At 39.6% G+C, this 21026-nt stretch overlaps 1 protein-coding gene across 1 annotated transcript in view; it reads right to left on the reverse strand.

The window, feature by feature from the left end:
• Window positions 1–931: 931 nt before the first annotated feature.
• Window positions 932–21026, reverse strand: part of CDR2L (cerebellar degeneration related protein 2 like) — a 34921-nt gene continuing 14826 nt past the window's right edge. The window contains exons 2-5 of the mRNA XM_026701949.2: window positions 10791–10903; window positions 9315–9463; window positions 7554–7718; window positions 932–3950 (exon numbers count right to left, since the gene is read on the reverse strand). Of these exons, the coding sequence (XP_026557734.1) occupies window positions 3065–3950; window positions 7554–7718; window positions 9315–9463; window positions 10791–10903 (1313 nt within the window). The 3' untranslated portion in view covers window positions 932–3064. The remainder of the gene's footprint in view (window positions 3951–7553; window positions 7719–9314; window positions 9464–10790; window positions 10904–21026) is intronic.

The raw sequence follows: 21026 nt of genomic DNA on the forward strand, positions 1-21026 counted from the left end.
GATTAGAAGAGGCAATTAAGAAAGGAGGACCTACAAAATCTTTGCAAGAGATACATATTTTTCCTTCCCTCAGAACTGATGTGGGGCTAAAGGTCTTCTAGCCATGTTCCTCAGAGGCAGCAAAGATTCGAGAACTAAGAAACCCAACCAAAAAAACAAACAACCAAGTAGAAAAGATGAAGAAAAAGTAAGAAATTGACAATAAAAAATAGAAAACAAATTTAAAAGGACAGATTGAACTCTTCAGAAAGCACGTAATTCTAGAATGACAACAGAAATATATGTTAAGACAACAAAAATATAAAAATCAGAAATATATTAGATTTATAATAGAAAGATATATAGTGAAGAGGGGACTTTAAAGAATATAGATAAAAAGCTTATGATATACACGCAGAACATTGTTTTGTCATTTCTGAACTAGCTGAAGGTATTTATAACTTTATATGTAAGCTTTCCTTTTCTAAAATCAAAGTGTCTCCACTGAAGGAAATAGAAAACCAAAAAAACCAACCACCTATTAGTTTTCTCTATGTGTGTGTATGTGTATCTTATTCAGTAGTTTCACTTAATGCCAATATTCCTTTTGGTCAAAGATAAGTTATAAATATTTTGCTCATCTCACAGTATATTGCAGCTGTTTCTTTTTTCAGAACTGATTTTTGCAAAGAGATTAAAAATACGTAATTCAAATCACTGGAGCATTCAGAAAGTCCACAATGTAAGATAATGCTTTCTTTTTGTTCAGTAGCTGAAAGAAATACCTATTATGAAAACAGCAACAGTACTATTTCCTGGTGTGTTCCCCCCATCCTCTTTATGCCTAATACATGTTCATGGTCTAAATGAAGGTAAAAGATTCAAGCCTATTTGTTAAATGTTAACAAATATATATAATGTGCAGGAAAATTCAACATTCATAGTACTGGTATTTCTTTTTTATTTAAGAACAGAATAAAGCATTTTTAAATATATTAATTTTAAGTATGCTACACAAACAAGACGCTGGTTTGCACATTAACAGTTTTCAAAACCAAGATTGCAATGGCCCTTTCCCACCCAAAATACTGATGCAACAAACAGCTTTACTTTTTAGAACAAATATAAATTCAGAAGTCCTAGTAAAAAGGTAGTAAAGGAAAATTAAAATGCCACAGCTATGATGGCGACAGAGCAAAGTAAATGTTTTGAGAGAACCAACTTCTTTTGTTATTTTTACAGATTACTGATTTTTTTTATTGTAAGGCATGAAGGTTTGTATATGGTTACCAAAGTGGTAGCCACAATCATGGGTATGGCTCGTTTGGACCATATCCAGGGTACAGAAGAGGTCTGAGCATTTAGTAGAAGAACCAATTCAAAAGAATAGCCCCTGGATAGGCTAACTAAAAAATACTTCCATGTATTTCAAAAGTGACTCCACTTGGCTAAGCACAAGGACTCCAAGTTTTTCATGGCAAGAATATAGCAAATGAAATGACAATCCAGTGACACAAGATTGGAGATGCTCACTCTCTTTGACTTCACAGTTGACTTCCCACACAACTACCGTCTTAAACTTCTATTTACTGGGTTCATGAAATTGGATATAAAAACTGGACATATATAGCGGGATGAAATGCAGACATATGACAAGAGGCACAAATGATTAGAAAAATCTGTGAACCTCCATCTCCTTGGTGAAACTTGGCAATGTTGACCACTAAAGAATATTGTCTAAGGATCATGGTAAGAAAAATCACACAACAGTGTTTAAAGATGAAAGAACAAGAAGGTAATATGCTGAACATAATATAGCACATTGAAATATCATTTTATGTTATAATTCCAAAGAAACAACAAAAACTTTGGATTTTATTCAGATATATCCAAAAGGATCCAACATTTCTTCAAGTATAGTGCTGCTTGCTAAGTTAATAATCTTATGTAAGTGTACCCTAAACATTATTGAAATGTAATACTGTTAAGCATATGTGCAGGAATTCCTATCATTTATTACGGTGTATCTAAAATAGCCCAATATTTAATTTCAATGTAATGGATAGTGATGATTCCTGAGACTGGAGAGAGAAAGCTTTGTGTATAAATATGCAATGTATAAATCACCCCTATTCACGTTTTGCAAGGCATGCAAATTATATCTTAGGAGCAGGTCACAGAAGATAATAAGGGTAATCATTTGAGCAACAAAGCTTGAAAAACCAACACCTAACTAAAGATGGAGCTCTCTCCCCAAGTCAGTAATAGCACTTATTTGTTTGGCTTCTGGAAAATCCCAGAATGAGTGAAGACAACTTACTGAAATAAATACTGGAGGAAATATACATCCTATGTTTACTTTGTTCTGCACATTAGATGATCAGAACAATTAGGTATGCCTGATGAAGACATTAATCAATCTGACACTTCTCTTCAAGTTTTTCCAGTTGCAATGAACTTGCATTGTAAATATTGAAAAAATGTGACCAATAAAATAATGGCTTAAACAGGAAGAACGTATTTCCCTTCAGAAAAGGGAGCGGTCCATTTAAAAGTCTCACTGGTGATGGGTCAGATTCCATGGGTTCTTAACTGAAAGAAACAAAACAGAAATATAGTATAGGGAAAGGTTGCATTTCAGGAGTTGCTTTTGGAAACTAATTTTTTAAAATTATATTTCAGTCACTCCAAGTCATCATAAGGAATCTAATCTTGATGCCATGTTCCATGCAGAAAAGTGAACAGCGGCTGTGGCAACAGGTGAAGCTGTGGTTAGTTGGCCCAATTTCCTATTTAGGCGTTCTGGCTGCTGCAGGATGTGAAGAAATCCTCATAAAATCTTTTGATACCAACTACAACTACAACATATAGATTTTGCAGCAGATTCAGGGAGCCGAACAGCTTGGAGTACCAACTTAAAGAATGTGACTTCGATTCTTGCTGATTTTCAGGCACTCCAAACAGGCTCCCTTTCTGTGCAAGCTATCAATATAAGAAGCTTTCAGAGCACAAAGGCAGAAAGCCAGGCAATTTTTCCTGGGCTAAAAACAATATTGGGCTGAAGGTGCAAGTGAAGAGGGAAGATTCACTTGCTAGTCTTCTTTTTCACCTTGGTGGCATTGATATCTGCTTTTGTCTTCTGGATTCGAGAGAAGATTTCCTTAAACAGAGCTTTATATTCTGGCTGACTTTGCTCTAGTCGTTTGTCTACAGCTTCCACATGTTTGCTAAGGCTCTTCTCCATTGTTTTGAGCTCTTCCAGTTCATAACCCTCCCCCCGGAAGTCTCTAAAGGAGCTGTCACGGGAGATGGGGCGAGAGGTTTGTACACCGGCATGACGTACGCTGTCCTTATGCTGACGGCACTTGCTGAGAAGCTCCTCATACTTTTCCAGCAAGGCATGGTATTGTTCATCCACTTCCCTCAGGATTGACATTCCCCTTTTCCGTACATTGTTGGCATGGAGTGTATAATTGCCTTCATGGCGGCTCACAGCATCCTTGGTTACAATGGCATTAAGGGCTGTGTCGCTACAGCTTTTCCGGACAGGATGGTTTGGAGAAGCTGCCATGGAGGAGTCATGATTTTTCCTACCATCTTCCTCAGAAAGGTCTATGTAGTCAGCTTCAGGAGCATTGTTTAATGGCTCCAGAAGTGTTTCTGATAGGTTGTCCTCTCTACTGAGGAGATATTTCTTGACTTGTTTCATTTGTTGGAGTTCCAGTAATTCAGTTTCCAATTCTTTAATGCGCAATTTGCAACTTTCCATCTCACAAACTCGTTGCTCAAGATCTGAGTACTCCTGAATGACTGATGTATATTCTCTCTCCACTCTTTCTTTTCGCTGTTTCTCCTGGATAACTTGGGACCTGAGAGAATTTACCATGGCTTGCAGTCGCTCATTCTCTCGTTCCAAGGGCATCTGGCTGAACTCCATGGAAGAGCTGTGGATCTGGAATGCATCCTCATATCTAATATTAAAAAGACAATATGGTTGGCAAGTTAACACAGGATCCATCAGTAGATAGACATTCTAGTGAAGTGTCTAGTGAGACACTTCTGGAGAGCCACATAGTTGGCCTTAAGGTTATCACATTTCATACCCCAATACAATAGATATGTACTTCTGAGCTGCTAGCTTTCTATATGTACTTACATATTTTTCACAAAAGATATTCAAATATGTAATCTCACCAAAATTCTGTTTATTATATATCCAAGATTCAGAAAGTAAATCTGTATGAAGGTAGTCCTTGTCTTACAACCATTTGTTAAGTGACCATTTTAAGTTACAACAGCATTGAAAAAAGTGATTTACAGTGGTCCTCATATTTACAATCATAGCATCTCATGGTTACATAATCAAAATTTGATTTATGGGCACTTGGCAACCAGCATATATTTACGATTGTTGCAGCATCCCAGGGCCATGTAATCACCATTTGTACCCTTCCCAGCTAGCTTCCAATAAGCAAAGTCAATATGATTAATTTAATGACTGCATGATTCACTTAACAACCACGGTGATTTGCTTAACAACCATGGCTGAAAGGACATGAAATCAGACATGATTCACTTAATAGCCACTTAGTAACCAATAACTATTGTTAATTTTATTGACTAGCAATAAAAATCCTAGTCCCAACTGTGGTGATAAGTCAAGGACTACCTACAGTATATAACATTATCAGAAATAATGCTTCTCTTACATGCTGAATACCAGTGTTCTCATTTGAGATGGTGGTGGTGGGTGGGATTAATATACTTTCTGAAATCATACAAATGAGCCCTGACAGCAGCTGATGTCTAAAATCTTATGTGTTTCTTATTCAAACACCAGTTTTAACTTGCAAAGGAAGAGTGAAAGGCTACAAAATTATTTCTAGAAAACTACATCTTTCTTCCAGCTGGGTTGCCTAGAGCCCCTAGTGTTAAAACAGGAGAATTCTGATATACCCTGAAGTGACTGAGACCCTGTAGTTCTTAATACAGTGTGCTTCTGTAGTAACAAGAGCTGCTATTTCATTGTGACTACAATGGAACTACACTGATCCTTACGGGCAGGTGGATCATTACCAATACAGAACTAAAACGAAGAAGGAAAAGAACCTGCTTATTCAATTTCTCCATTATCCCTAAGATTCATACAATCTGGGTTCTTATTGAGCAATTCATGAAATTTCAGACCAGATTTTTACAGATGGTCTACAAATGTGACAAAGAGAAAGCCCATATTTTATTTTTCTGTTAAATTTATATCTGACTTTTCTGCAGGAGTTCAGAGCAGTTTATACAAGGATTTCTCTTAATTTTGCCCCCCTCAACCAACACTGCTGGGATAGGTAGGATTGAGGAGAAAGGAACTGGCTCAAATTGATCTGGGGAGTTTCCATGGCGAAAGCTGGACTTGAATGTGGATCTCCATTGTCCTAGTCCAACACCTGTACCATATTAAAACCATCCTCCTTTTGTTGCCTTCCCCTCTTTTCTCTCAGTAATTCTTGTGGAATTTTTAAATCTTGAGAAAAATTGAATAATGAGCAGAAGACAGAATAGTGCACAATGGCTTTTGATTAAGAATCTAATGCTTGGAAACACTCTGAAGTTTAATCTTGAACCAGGATTCAGTTATACCAGGTAATGTTCAATTTAATTTAATTCCTAAAGGAAATTAATATAGTATATTTGGTAACAGGCTGCAGGAATATGCCCATGGATGTTACTTGCTTTTTCTTTATATGGTGCCATCTCTACTAATGACAATTTCACTTGAGTATAAATTTGAACTGTGTTGAAAAAGATAAGGAGAAAGGAGGAATTAAACAGGAAGCTATTGGATTTAAATAGGAAGCTATGGATTTTAAGTTTCATTTCCATAAAGAATTGGATAGAGACTAAGTGGAAGAACAATTATTTCTATCATCTATAACCAAAAGGACACTATGCCCCTTGTGTGTTCTGGGCACCGTACAATATTTAACTGTCTCACATCAAATACACAAATCTAACAATACTGGCAATACTTTTTGAACCTTGTTTTGATTTTCTGATGTGCTGTCCAGCCTTCCCAAAAACTGGTACAATGACCTGACAATGGAGAGATACAAAATAAGTAACTATGAGCACCGGCCAATTTCCCTCAGAAATTTTATCTTTGGGTGCCTTTGAATCTGTCCAGTTAGTGGGAGGATAGATATAAAAAAGTGCTGAATTAATCATATCTGGTTTAATTCAGCATATATTCTTCCTTGACTCTTAAACAATTTGTGGCACAGTCATTAATTGAAAAAAGCTTGTAGATGGGAAAGGAGTGAGCAATACCAGACTCTTCCATCTCTCATTCATATATGGACGAGAAAGAGGGCAGTGAAACCCCCCTTAATTGTTATAAACCAGTTATCTATAAAATTCAAATTTTATAAAGTTATATGTAGCCTGAGGACACCTTGGGTAAAACATATCAAAGGTATGATAAGGGTATTTTTATATGGATAATTATGATTTTGCCTATAATTATTTTAGAACCTAATGACAATAGTAAAGATGTTTGCCAGAACTCCATGAATTATGTTTATTGATTGGTTCATTGATTGTTCAACTGTTTCTGTAGAACCAGATGGGACACTGAAGAAATCTTTCAAAGGTGACTGAATTGCGATTAGTGTTGACAATGAAAGAGATCTCTGACCTTCAGTTGGTAATGAAGTAAAGCATGTAGAGATGTGTATATTCTTATTATTCTGTAATTGTGTGTCCAAATGGAGGAGTTTCCAAGTGTGAGAGGAACTCAGTCGGTTCTATGTATGTGCAATGCACACTGAAACTAATACTCAGGCGATAGTGAGGAATGTTTTAAACTGATACTAGGGATAGTAACTTCTTGAAGTAATTATTTCCATCCATTTGGCCCTGCTGGCATCAGATGAAGCAATCACTGGAGCACAGTGTAGCCTACTTCAAAGCAGCCTCTTCTACTTGCATAAATTAGGGAGATCTTATTTTAAAAAAAAGTAATCTAAAGCCTCTGTTCTGCACTGTTGCCCCTGCACATGGCAAGTGCCCTTGTTTTCATCTGAAATGCCGATTTAATTGTTTCAGAGAGGGAAATGAACTTCAGGTTTGCTTCATCTGAAATTGAAGTTCAGTTGCCTCAGAGATTTCTACATATAAACAATCCTAATGAGAACTTCTCAAAGGGCACTACAGGAAGTTTAATAATTGTTAAGCCCACTTTTTAAATATGTATTTTCTTGTATCAGTTTTCTGCTACCCGAACATTTACAGTCTGGGAATAAAAACAAATTGTTAAATTTAAAAAATTCATTATTGAAGTCTTTAAAAAAAAAACAAATTAGAGTTCAGTTCAGTGATGCATTGATTTCTGATATAACAAATGGAGATTTGAGAACATTCTGAATGGCTCCAAATTGGGAAACAACTATCTCCACAATTATTGCGCAAATGGCTGGGAAGGAAAAAGACAGAGGTAAAGGTCCACACAAAGTTAAAATTAACAGATGGTCAAGTAGAGATATTTAACAAAAATGAAGTACTATTTTCCCTGTCCAAAATACCTGGGACTTGAGCATAGTTCCTTGAGACATGGAAATGTGTGGATTGTTCGACGCCTTTCTCTTTTTTCTCGGCGGACACGCAGCTGGTCTAAGCTTTGCAGTTCTTCCACTTGTTTTTGTAGCTCGTCAACCTGATTTTGTAGTCCTTCAATAGTTTCCGTCAGGCTGTAAATAAATTCAGGATTGATGGAAAAGAAATGAAACAAAAAGCTGAGCCCTAAATTATATAGAATAAAATAGACATAATATGAAGAAATGGTTATACTATTCATATACCTTTGCTTTCCTCCAAGCTATAATTATATGCAGTACCATCTCTGGAGAATATGTATATGTGCCCTTCAACTAAATTTTTACACTTCAGCAATTCTGGCCTGTAAATTGCAATTACATTCTCAGGGAGGTAAGCCTGTATTAGAACCAGTTAACTATGCTGTCAGCTTTTCTGTTGCTTTTCTCTCTCAATACTAATTATGTATGCTTTCCCCCAAATATTTAAAGAAGCATTAAAAAAAAGAATATGTTTCTATCTGCCTATTTTTGTCAGAAGTGCTAAATCATTGAAGTTGATGTTGTGTTATGAACAGAATAGATCTTTCTCACACATCCCTTCCCCCTCACAATACATTTTCAAACGCTTGCTTTTTCCATCCTATAAATCCTACCCTGGAAACATGAGATGGTATAGAGGACACAATCAATACTGTTTTCCATTGGGAATTTATGTGTTAGCATTTTCATTTGGAAACACTTTTAAACTACCCTTCAGGAAACAATGAACAATAGCACTGTGGTAGTGAAAAGCCCCTCCCCCCAAAAAAAGCCACATGGGGTAAGAGAAGTCACCTATATTCATTCACATGTCCATCAAATCCAATTCTTTCCTTGTAGGGAAGTTGGCTAACTATATTTTTATTTATAATAGGTCCTCTCAAGAGAACATGTCTATGTGTCTCTCTGCCACGATACTTAGGGGCAAATGCTACCTTGCATACATTGTTTTCAGGAGGGAATATGACTACAAAACTTCCTCCTATTATTTCTGAAATCAGCAGTTTTTATCATTTAGAAGCTGGAAAATACAATAGCTTGATCTTTCTAAAGATTGGAAAACAAAACCCCTCACTCAGATCTGAATACTCTTTCCACTATCTGCCAGCAATGCAACCTCTACCTTTCAATTTTTGACGTACCCGAGACAAACATGATATCCGTGGGCCCCACGATATGATGGAGCTTTTCAAAGTCTTTGTGAGCCGAATAAATTACCTTTGTTCAGCTGTCACTAGAGAGAAAACTGCAAGATAACTGCTCTGAAGCAGTGGGAACCCCCACTTCCTTCCACTTACTCATTCCTGAGAGGTGCACTTCTCACTTGAACCCAAGGCATTATAGCACCACCACCCCGCTTACCCCCAAGCAAATGCGCAGAAGAAATGGCAAATCCAGAGGAAGGGTGTTGATTGACTGCCATTTTTGCATTTTTTTCCTGATTGACTAGCTATATGAAAATTCAGGAAACGCAGCAAGACATGCTGTAAGGACAAGAGGGGTATTGCCAATGTCTGTGTAAAGTTGTCAATCATTTGGTCTTTAATAGACTTTAAATTCTTTTTTACTTTATGATTAAACTCTGGGAAGAGGGGGTTGTATTTTCCTATCCATGACTAGGAATGAAAAAGATCTGATCTTTTGGGGATAGCAAAACAAAAAACACCAAAACTTAAACCTGACAATCAGACCTATCAGACAAATGATTACCATTGTATCTTCTGCTGGGATGCCTTACTCTCTAGCACAAGCTTCTGATTGGTCAATTCTAGATCCCGTGCTGTTAAATCCAGCTGTTCATAAACTTTAGCATGCTGTTCATTCATATGCCGCAACATTTCCAGCTGTTTTGTCAAATACTAGAAAGAAAAACAAAAATAAGTGCAGCCAAACCAATCCAATCTCTTTAAGAATAGCATAATTAAATGGGAGACAAATCAATTACAACTTTTTTAATGTCTAAAAACGTGTCTTTAATCGGACATCCATTTTAGGATAGCCTAAGCAATTATAAAAATAAGCAAATGGGACAATCTATCTAAAAAATAATATATTTTGTTTCATACAAAAAGTAGAATCTGTGGAGGGACAACTTAGGAGAAAGTATGTTGGCGACAGACAAAATATGCTTTAAGCCTGAAAAATGAAGACAATATTAGAAAGTAACTCAAGTTGACTCTACTTTAACTCCCTCCCTGGGGTATAAGACAGAGGGAAGGGAAAATACAGTCAGGATTCTTGTGTTCTAGCTTTTCTCCACAAAATTGAGCTTCAGTCTTTCTTGAGGGATCTGTTTCCTGTACTGACCTGTGTCAAAGGGCTGACCTCATCTTGAAAGCCTCATTGTATCTTCCCTTCTCCACCTCTTACATTTAATTATGAACAATCATACAGATAATCAAATAAGACACACCGATTTAAATCCCTTTAAAGCAGCAGAAAATGCCTTCTGGAATTCTTTCCACCATTTTAAAAAACTACACTGCATCACGAGACTAGAAAAGAGCGACTTATGATGAAACTGTCAGAAGTATTCCAAGATGCTTCTCAACTTCCTCTCCAAGAGAGATACACGAGGGATTCCACCACTCCGTTTCCCCAATCAGGGCTGGTCACTTCAACACATTTTTTCTCTTTTTGGGTTTTCCCAGATCAAATTATCCTGTTTATCGAGAATTATCCCACAGAGAGTGTTATGAATCTTTTATCAGTGCTTGTCAATCTCAGTAATCTTAAGATGTATGGAGTTCACCTCCCAGAATTTTCCAGCCAGCACATCTTAAGTTGGTGAGGTTGAGAAGCATCATTTTATACAATTTCTTTCTAACATTTTCTTGGGTAAAAAAGAAAAAAATAGAGAACCTGGCTAGCTCAAAACAACCCACATTAAAGTTTCTGTTTAGGATGAGCTGGGGGACAGAGGGTGTTGATAGATAGTGACAAAACACTTTGTCATGGAACCCTTATGCTCTGTTCTTCCAGAGCTTAATCCAGCTTTGCTTCAGCAACTTTCATCTCACCCTCTCTCTTATCATACATCTTTGAGGATACTGATATTTGGTTAACCTAAATTAAATCCTACCCGAATATTTACATATATTTTCAAAGCAGAGCTTAATGTACACTTGAAGCATAAATGGGTCATTTGAGTTATACATTTGCTTCCCCAGTCCCTGTTGACAGTACCTCTATCTCTTGCACTTGTTCCTCATTAGTGGTATACATTTGCTGCAGAGAATCTTCCAGTTCTTTGTTGCGCTCCAGAAGTGTCTTTCCTAATTCGGCTGCTAAGTGCAAGTCTGAAAAGCAGACAAAACATGCAAAAAGGGCTTTTATTTTAAATGATTTGGAATATACCATATGCAATGCTGGTAAGGTTGACTTTGTTTAAATATTCTTAATCCATTTTTTCAAGACCCAAAGCAGCTACTCAAGATCCAAAGCTACCACTGAAAGCTGTACCAAACTTCAAAAGTAAAATCAGTAAATATCTGACATTACATTATTAAAAGTAACTTCTTTAATTATAATAATTTTTTTAATTCCAAAGAATCTTAAGATAAAAGCCAGACTTATTTTCTCTCTAATTCTTGCATACTAGAAGTGTTTTTAAGCCTCTTATATAACTGAATCATTTCTCTCCAATATGATTTTTTTCCTGATAGAAATATTTTGTTTGGTTCAGCATACATATTTATGAGTGATTTAAGGTTACTTATGATTTATTTATTTCACAGCTCAGCTGAAGGGCAAATTGTTCTAATTATCTTGCTCTGGTGGAAATTACAAGTCAGTAGTGCTAATTGTATTTCTGCTATCCTAATTTCATATTATAATTCTTAGTCGCTCAGAGAAGATGTCCTGAAGAGTGGCATATAAATTCCATAGTAACAAGAAAAATGAGGAGGATATGACTAGAACAGTAGAACTAGCAACATGTGCTTTATAACATACCTTATGACCTCTACAGAAAGATACACAATATCAGGAAAAGCATTCAAGTTTACCCTGAGGTAAGATGGCTAGTCTATAAATTTTATAAATAAAAAAAATATAATTTATTTAATACATTTTATAAATAAATAAATACATCCAATGCCTTCAAGGGATCCAAAATGATCCTACTTTGCTGATATTAAGCCATCTGGAATAGAGTATGATCATGGCAATCTGCTATTACTTCATAGCTTTATGAAGAAGAAGCTGAAGATGTGAGAGGCCCAACCTAAAGGGTTTTTAAAAAGAGAGCTCCTTTGATTTAACCTGAAAACACAGACAGTTAATATAGTATTTGTGAGATTCTTCATTATGTATGGTAAAAAAACCAACAATTGTCTTTGATAGTTATAAACTTTTGGCCCATCCTTTTAGGAAATTAACTTGCCATTCTTCCTTCTTGTCAAGTGGCTGACACATGGACATGTAGCCACAGACGAACTATAGTTATCCCATTTCTAAAGAGATTTATTCAACTTCCTTCTCATAATCTTGCTACTTAGTCAAACTGCAATTGTTCTAGTTAGCATTTAACTTGCTAGGCCAAATGTTATGTAAACTGACTCATTTTAAAGTCATTCTATTTACTTTGACTGTTATGTGTTAAGTTTATAGTTGTAGGATAGACTGGCAGAGTTAGGGGGAGGAGTTAAATGAGGCAGCATTTAGAATCCTTATGTAGCTACAAAAGAATGAAGTCCAACTCCCTCTTGATCACTACTGAGCCACATCAAATCCTGTCCAGGTGTATCTAAGATTCCTGTGCATAGGCTTTAGCAATAAATCAGTAATTTAGATCCTTCATGCGTAGACGTAGTTTTTGTAAATAATTGTTATTCTATTCTGTCCTGATTATTATGACAACAAAACTAAAAACTGATAACAAGATGTTGTATGATGGTATATCATACAACACTAAGTGCAGCCTAGAAAGTAAGCTTTAATCCTTTTTTTTCTTATATTGTCCTATAACTTCCTCAACTGCTTTCTACATTGGTTAATTAACCCAGAATGCCTTGTAGCTTATAAAACACTTCGAGAAGTTGGGTTTATAGTTTTGTACAACAACTGTCCAATCCTTTTTGTCCCTTTCTTACCCTCATCAGCAATATCACCAAGTCTTCCCAGCTGCCTTTACTTCTGTTTGATCATCATTTTGTCATTGCAATGAGAGAAGATTGGAATATTGGCTGTCTCAGGTGGAACAGAGACTTTCAAATGCAGCTGCCCATTTAAATGACAACTCTCTCAGGGCAATATGGCTACAGGGAAATGTCTTAATTATCCCACCCTGGTGGGAAGCAGAAGGGGATAGTGCTACCACTGAGGTGCTAATTGAATCACTGCCTCTTCCTTGGGTATATCTGAATTTAACAAGCTACTGGTGTTGGGTAGCTATTATTTGGAGTCGGTTGCTATAGTAAAAGGAGACAGGTGCCCCACTTCTTTCCATCTGCTTCATTCCCCACACTTATATGGTTCAGATTTCAGAATTAACATACCTTTCCTTTTACACATACACACACACACTTATAAATCTATTGATAACAACTTTAGAAAATTCGGAGCAGGTATTAAAAAGGAAAGGTGAATTGTGGTAAACTTATGTACATTGCAGACAAGAGGCAATGGTATATAAAAACAAAAGTAAATTATTAGAAGGTCAGTTTTGCTTGATTTTCCTTTAGAGGGAAAGACTTCTCAGAAAGCACCATATAATTTCCAAAGCCTGTCTTAGGAGTTTGGTATTCTTGAACTTTTATTTGTTGGTTATTCTCTAGAAATCTGATCTCCAGTTTTGAGTACTATAGCACAGAATGAATTGTTAAGAGCCAATTTAATGTTAATTGCAATAATAATATGTGAAAACTCTGGCTGCCAATTGTATTATTTGAATGGGCCATATTAACAGAGTGATAATTACTGCTAAAAAGATATACAGGCACTTCCAATTTTCTAAGTGTGCTCAGGAGACTGCCAACATAACAAACATGAGTTAGAGGGAAAGAGAAACAGTATTAATTAGTTTTATATTCCTGCTATATTCCATAACCAAAGTCTCTATCCAAATTACAACATTACATAAAATACTTGAATTTTCTAACATTAACCCCCTGTGTCTTGAAAAAGAATAACACACAATAAATAAATTACGCAGGAAATTTAAATTCAACTATCCCAGGGTAGGCTAGATACTTAAAATTAAGCTGATAGAAACATTCAGAAATCCCTGAAGGAAAAATAGCTTTCCTGATATTAATGTGATTATGGGAGAGCATTCCAAAGCAGAGCCAAATAACTTGTACAGTAGCCCTTCTTTAGTGGTCCGTGTAGAAAAATACTGTATCTGCAAAGAAGACAGAATAGCTAGGCAGATATATTAAAGGATAGGGTTCTTGAAATACCTTCTCCTTTGGATTAACTGAAGTTTTTGAACTACCTATACCTGTAATTCTATATATAACACAGTGCAATAATTCAGTTGAAAAGGTAACAGAAATATAAAACTAGGAGCTTTTCCACATAAAGCCTTTATACTAGTTTGAAACCAACCTGAAATCTCACAATGTCCAATATATACAAGAGCAAAGTCAGAATTAAATTGCACTGAGACTACAAGAAAAAACAGCACTGTGGAACCTGTGATCCATTTCCCCTTGGCAGAACCTTCTTCTCACAATGCCTTCCATCTCTTGGGTTTCAGGTCTTTCAAGGATAAAAAGCTTGACATTTTTAACAGGCATAGATGTAGTTATGTTTTGCTTTGTTCTTTGCAGAAAATCAAATGAATAAAATAAGGATGTTGTTATAGGGTGGGAATTTGATTGGTAACTGCTAGGTATCAACATAGAAGTATTGTTGCTGATTCAGTAAGGTAGAAAAGAGTTTTTCCTGTATTTCTGAGGATTACATTACTCGTAACCCTCTCTATTCATCATATGGCATCTAATCTGCTGGGATTGGGGTTACATTAAGTGGATTAGGAAACCCAGGATTTTAGCATCAGGATTTTAAAACCAATTCAGCAATGTTACTGTAGGAGTTACAGGAGGTAAAAATAGACAAATTGTGGTGAAATATAATTTAAGATTTTTTTTTTCTATAACTGAGTAATACTTCACTGAAAGACAAAGTAAAGTTTCCATTTTAAAATGTCTATTTAAATGTTTATTAATTTATTACTGGATCAACATTTTCAAAAAGACTGTATATGGTTTACAAATAATATAAACATAAAAATAGAAATAAAAAAGTAAACATAAATAAATCCATAAAGCAGTAAGAATAAATCTTTCTGTCCTTTAATGCACCAAGCAAAAAAACCAAACAATGGCATCAGCAACAATCATCCACTGTGCAAAAAAATACTATCTATTGCTGAAGTTGTTGCAGGACCAAGTCTTGGTGGTTCTCCTGAAATCCAATTGGGCTGGTGCTGACTTAACCTTGGGTGAAATACAAGGAAAAGGGGCAACAGAAAACAACCCCCCCACCCAAAAAAGAATATCTGATTATGGCAATCACTCAAGAATGGGTCTCAAAATAAATACTAGATCATATTAGAATTAGGTGGTTAGAAATTGCATAGGTCCTGAATAATTGAAGGTTTGTTTTAATATATTAGGTTTTTTTTTAATATCCAGAGATTTTGCATGCATATTATTGGCTAGGTTCAAACATCACACTAAACTAGATTTGCTTTAGTTATTGTTCGTTAAAGAAATTGATATGATTATGTTCTGTGAATCTTGCCAAGCCATTAACCATGTTTTTTAAAATCTGAGTTCACAGGCTATGCTTACAAATAACGATATAAGTTACTGTGTTATATAGTGTGGAAAACCAAAAATATTACAATACAATAAATGAAAAAGTAGATTAATCTTTCTGCTATTACATCCCATTCATTGGATATGTTCAACATAAAGTTATGGAGACAACAATAGTCTTCCCCCACATTTTCTAAAATGCAATTCTTTAGGTTCTTATTTGTAGCTTGTCTTCTTTACCACGGTAATTTCAATGTTCATTATTATATGGAAAAGCCAAAATAGAACAAGCCTTGTATAGTCTTCCCCATTTTCTCCTATTTGGAGTTACCATAAAGACACTGACAAACACAACTGCATCTAGTTTGAAAACCAGGATTATCACTTCTGAATAAACCAGGATTTTATGTCAATTCAGGCATAAGGTTCTGCTTATTCTTTACTTCATGCGACCATTGTTCCTTGAGCCAGATGAAATGGAAAATTGAAGACTTCTTGATTTAAAGAAAGGAAGACAGAAAAGTGGAACAGGAATGAGGGACTGCTACATCATATAGGCACTTTCAGAATAAATATTTATTCTTGCTAGAGCCTATAAAATCTGGTAAAGGAACTTTATCAGCTTGCCTTTTCACAAAAGAGACATACAATATTATGTCAGAAGAATGAGGAAGGCAGACAGCAGCACAATAAGAAAGCATGAACTGAGAATTCATAAATTCAGAATGGAACAAAATGGCAACAGTCCAGGAACCAAGTTGTCATGGTTACTGAAATAGCTCTGGGTGACCTGATACATTTGTCATATTCAGTTCATTTCTGAGGCAACTTAAATAAAACATAAATAAATTAATCGTGCTTAATAAAGCTTGCAACTGTGCATTTATTCCATCTATTTTAACCATTACCTAATAGCTTAGCTGCACACTAAATAAAGTTTTAATAATGATTTTTCTATATGACCAGTCTCCAACGTGTAATTAAGGTCATCATTTATCACCCCACAAAGAATGAATCTCTCTATTCTAGTCTGAAGTAAACAATTCAATATTATAGGGATTTAAGTCTATGCACCACTCACATAGGGGAAAACAGGAAGTTAAAATATCTTTATGACAATTTCTACATCTTGGTGACACAACACTATTGGTATTTTTAAAAGGCATATGCTAATTAGAGAAGAATTAGTGCCAAAATTGAAAGTAAATCAACATTTGGATTTGGTCTTGGTATATGAAATGAAAGACTAATAGCACTGTCTAGAAAAATCAATGTTTACAGCAAATTCCTTCTTCCAACAATAATTGATGGCTTTACACATGGAGATCAATGGATGTATAACAACTAAATCAAATGTAGCATGCATTGTGCAAGCAAAGATGCAGAATTGTGCAAGCAAAGATGCAGGTCAAAACCCAAGATCTAGGGTTAAATATTAACTTTGTTTTGGAAAAAAAGCAAACTTAAGAAGACAAATATAATAACCAAAGCTACAAAATATAACTCACATTTGATACCACATTTGATGAGGTGGCAAAGATAATGAACAGAATTAATGGTTAGATTGAAATCTATGACCATTAAAAAGGAGACAAGCAAAAATATACTGAAATGCAGAAAGAAACTACAGGGAACAAAATGGCTGTCTGGATTACACACTAAAAATACAAGAAAGCTGAAAAGCATAAGACAGCAGAGGCATGGGAAAACTGTCCAACTACTGAGTTCCACAGACCGTAAGGACAGATAACTAAAAAAGTAATGTAAATAAACTGAGAAGGGGCGTTGGTTCTTACCTGATACGCTTCTTTTCGTAGAGCTGTTGAGAGTGTCCAGGTTGGGAGGAGCTCCAGTCTCGGCTCTCACAGGCTGAGCTTGAGATTGAGGCACGCCTCTCACCATCACGTGGTCCTCCGGGCGCGCCCCAGTTTTGCGAAGACGAGAAGGAAGGTCCTGTTCTCATCTTACTCAGGAAAAAAATATTAGTTTGCTCGGTCGAACAGCAGGGTTTCCCACCAGACGGCCTACGGGTGGGGCTGGACACTCTCAACAGCTCTACGAAAAGAAGCGTATCAGGTAAGAACCAACGCCCCTTTTCCATAGAGCTGTCTCGAGTGTCCAGGTTGGGACATACCAAAGCTTGGCTAGTCCTGCGGGTGGGCTCCCGTCTGGAATGGGACCTCTCCTGGAACCCTGATGACCCGCTGGAGGGCACGCCCAACAGGAGAACCCCTCGGAGGTTGGAATGCCTCAACGAGAGGGCCTGATGAAGGAGACGGGGCTGTCTAAAGGTAGCCCTGCCGGGATGCCACGGATGCTTACTGAGACCGTGGGGCAAGGAGACTAGGTAGAGCGGCCAAAACCTTGTTAGGGACCCAGTACGAGGAGCCCCGGATGGAAGTTCCCCTGAGAAGAGCTAGCCAGAGTGAGGGGAGGCGCCCTCAATAACCGGAGGGTCACCGTTGCGAGGGTGGCGATGGGACGCCCTAGGGTGTTATGGGATAGACCCTGTTGGGAACCCCCTGAGAGAACTCCAGGTCAGAGTGATGGAGGGAGACGAAGGAGTTCCCAAACTGTGACCTGTGCTAGTGGGGACCAAGTTTGGTTCCGCCCAGAGCGAGGCGGCCGGCCCTGCTCAAGAGCCAACTGACCGAGGACCGCCCAGAGGGAACTAAGGGTAGTAGTGAGGACCAGGGCAAGGGGTCCGTGTATCTGGATTATGAGGCTGTGGGCCGGGGCCCAGAGAAGGAACCCCAGCTAACATGGGGTGGGGATAAATGTGTTGCCGGCCAGATGCCCTGGGGCAAGGTGAGGAGGACAAGGGTGCTCCAGACTATGAGCCTGCGTCCGGGAGCCGTATGGTCTACCGGGAGTCTTGGTATGGAGAGGTAAGGCAGATATGAGGATTAGGCTTCCCCAACAGTTTGGGCAAGGCTGAAGAGAAAGAGATTTTGTAGGAGTTAAGTGTCAGAGTGGAGCCAGACTAGGCGAGAAGCCTGAAGAGGATTGGCTTTCTCGCTCTCCTTCTCCTCGTTTTTATACTTGTTTCTTTCTTTCTTTTTTTTTTTTTTTTTTTGGGGGGGGCAGCCACCTGGGGGCGACTGCATTATCGGGAACGACGGAACGAACCTCTCCCGGATCCCCGGGAGGGCTTCCTGGACGAGGTGCCTCCGGACCTGTCTGGTTCCGATCGGTCGGGAGGCCTGTAGGGAGATGATTAGTAGTACCTGGGGAAGGAGGAAGAGCGGGAAGAACCTTGGCAAGAAGAGGGAGAGGAACCTCTGAAATCAGACCTCCTAGCAAGAGAAGGGAGATATTTGCGCTTGTTGCGAGTCTCGGCCAGGAATGGGTCGAGAACCGGTCCAAATAGCTTCCCCCAGAGATGGGGGCTGATGCTAGCTTAGCCTTGTTTTTACGTCCGCCTGCCAGTGGCGGAGCCAGAGAAGGCGACGGGCAGTGACCTGGGACGAGATGGCCCTGGTGGAGAATTTTGCAGCCTGGAAGGTGGCGTCTGCAGAGAACTCGCCTGCGGCCAGGATCTTGGCAATATCCTGGTGCGCTCTGAGATTAGCTGCGGGGACGTGCTGCTGGAGCCACTTGATGGAGGTTCTGGTGAAAAAAGACGCGGCCGTGGAGGCCCTGACCGCCCAGGCATCAGAGGGATGAGCGCGGCGCAGGGCCAGTTCAGCTCGCTTGTCCTCGGGCTGGAGAGCTTCGAGGACTCGCTGGGAGTTGAGCGGGAGGCCAGACCTACTACGGGCTCGCCCACGGGGGATCGAGCAAGGTAGAGAACTGCGGTTCAAGATTGAAAAACCGCTTGTCCTGGGCGTTGGGAGGGGGAGGAGGCCCGAGGAGGCTAGCTGCCTTGAGACCATGTCAGAGAATATGGGTGGGACAGGAATCACTTCGGTTTCCACCACAGGCTGGGAGAAAATGGAATTGGGAGGAACCCCGATGCCGCTGGGTTGGGTGGGGGGAGGGTTCAGGCCCGAGGTATTCCTGGCCTTGAACAGGAGGGACCTAAATAGATGTGGTTTAAACAGCCCCAGAAACGCGGGCTGGCCTGGAGAGAGGCCCTCGTCCTCCGACATGTCCCCTTCTGGGGGCCTGCTCCCGAGAGGAGTTCACTGTCTACGACAGACCCCATTCGAGATCCTCCTCGTCCCCAAAGAGGGTAGGGTCCCCGAGTTCCTGGGCCTCCATCTCCTCCATCTCCAAGGGCAGGGTCAAGTCCCCGTGGAGAGCTACCTGACCATGCGAAGTTGCTGATCCTCGAGCCTCGGGGGCCTCAGGCCTAGGGGCCAGACCGGTCAGCTGCTGAAACTGTTGTGCTATCCCGTGCGGATGGCCAGCTCCATCACTCGCTTGAGATTTTCGGGATTTCCACCGTGGGGGTGGGTGAGGCTCCTCCGGGCACAGACCTGCAGCAGCGGGGGAAGGTGGCCTCAGGGGCCTGTCCAGGCTGCGATGAAGAGGCAGGAGCAGGGGAGGAGGGAGGATGGGTGGAGGTAGAGGGAGTGGGATTGGAAGGGTCCAGAGGCACAGAGCTTGACTCCTTAGAGCGTCTGTCAATCTCCTTTTCAAGGGCCCTGTGTCGCCTAAGGGCATCCCTTTGAGAGGCTTTGGATGTTTCCTGTGCTTGTTTGCGCAGGTGGTGAGACTTAGCCGTGGCCTTCAGGGAAGTGCCACGAGATGCATTGTCGTCTGCCATCTGGAGAGGAGAAAGGAGGAAAAGTTCTTGATTAACGTGAGGTGATTAACAAGGCTGGACACAGCCTAAGCAGGGGCCGGAAACCCAGTACTCGCTTCGCACCCCCTAGGTCAAGGGCAACAGAGGTGCTTTGCACGTTGTTGAGAAGTAGGGCCTAGCCCAGAAGCCAATTGCCAAAGATGGACGCCAAAAACCGCCCTGCCGGGCGGACCGGGAAGGGGATGGCGGAGCTGCTACCTCCCTTGCTGGGGAGAGACTGTGTAGCCAGTAGACTCCTATATCTAGAGGAGTACCAAGGCAGGATTGCAAGGTACCAGCAGGGATTTGGACATTCCAAGGATCTGCCCAGGAATCAAACACAATGCGGCCTGCAGGTAGGCCTCGAGCAGTGGCAGGCGTCCCTGGGGCTACCAACCAAAAATTTTAAAGTAAAGTGCCATCATGGGTCCTCGGACAGTTGCACGTTTGGATGCGGCCTACGTAGAGGCCGGGATCCTAGCGCACGTTTCGCACCCCCTTTGATCAAAAAATTTTTTTTTTTTTTTTGTATTTAAAATAGGAGGCTGTTGCACAGCAGGCCTAGCCCAGAAGCCAATTAGCCAAAAGTTGAACGCCAGGCAGCTACCCCTGCCGGACGGACCGGGGAAGGGGGATGGCAGAGCTGCTAACTCGCCTGCTGGGGGAAGGGCTACAGAGCCAACTAACCCTGGTTAGCCTGATAGAAACTAAGTGCAAACAGGCAAGGATATAGGCAGTCCGGAGTCTGCCTATAAAACATTAAGAAAAACCCTGTTATAGGCCTCTGAAAATGGCGCCGGCCATGCGGCCACACACAAGATGGCGGCGACTCCTGCCACTCCCAAGATGGCTGACGCCACAGGGAGCCCAAAATGGAGGGCGCAATGATGAGGCAATCCCCAGCGGCGGCTATCACCCAGGAGAAAT

Source organism: Pseudonaja textilis, chromosome 2, assembly GCF_049901715.1.
Source record: "Pseudonaja textilis isolate UNSWEBS1 chromosome 2, rPseTex1.2, whole genome shotgun sequence".
NCBI lineage: Eukaryota > Metazoa > Chordata > Lepidosauria > Squamata > Elapidae > Pseudonaja > Pseudonaja textilis.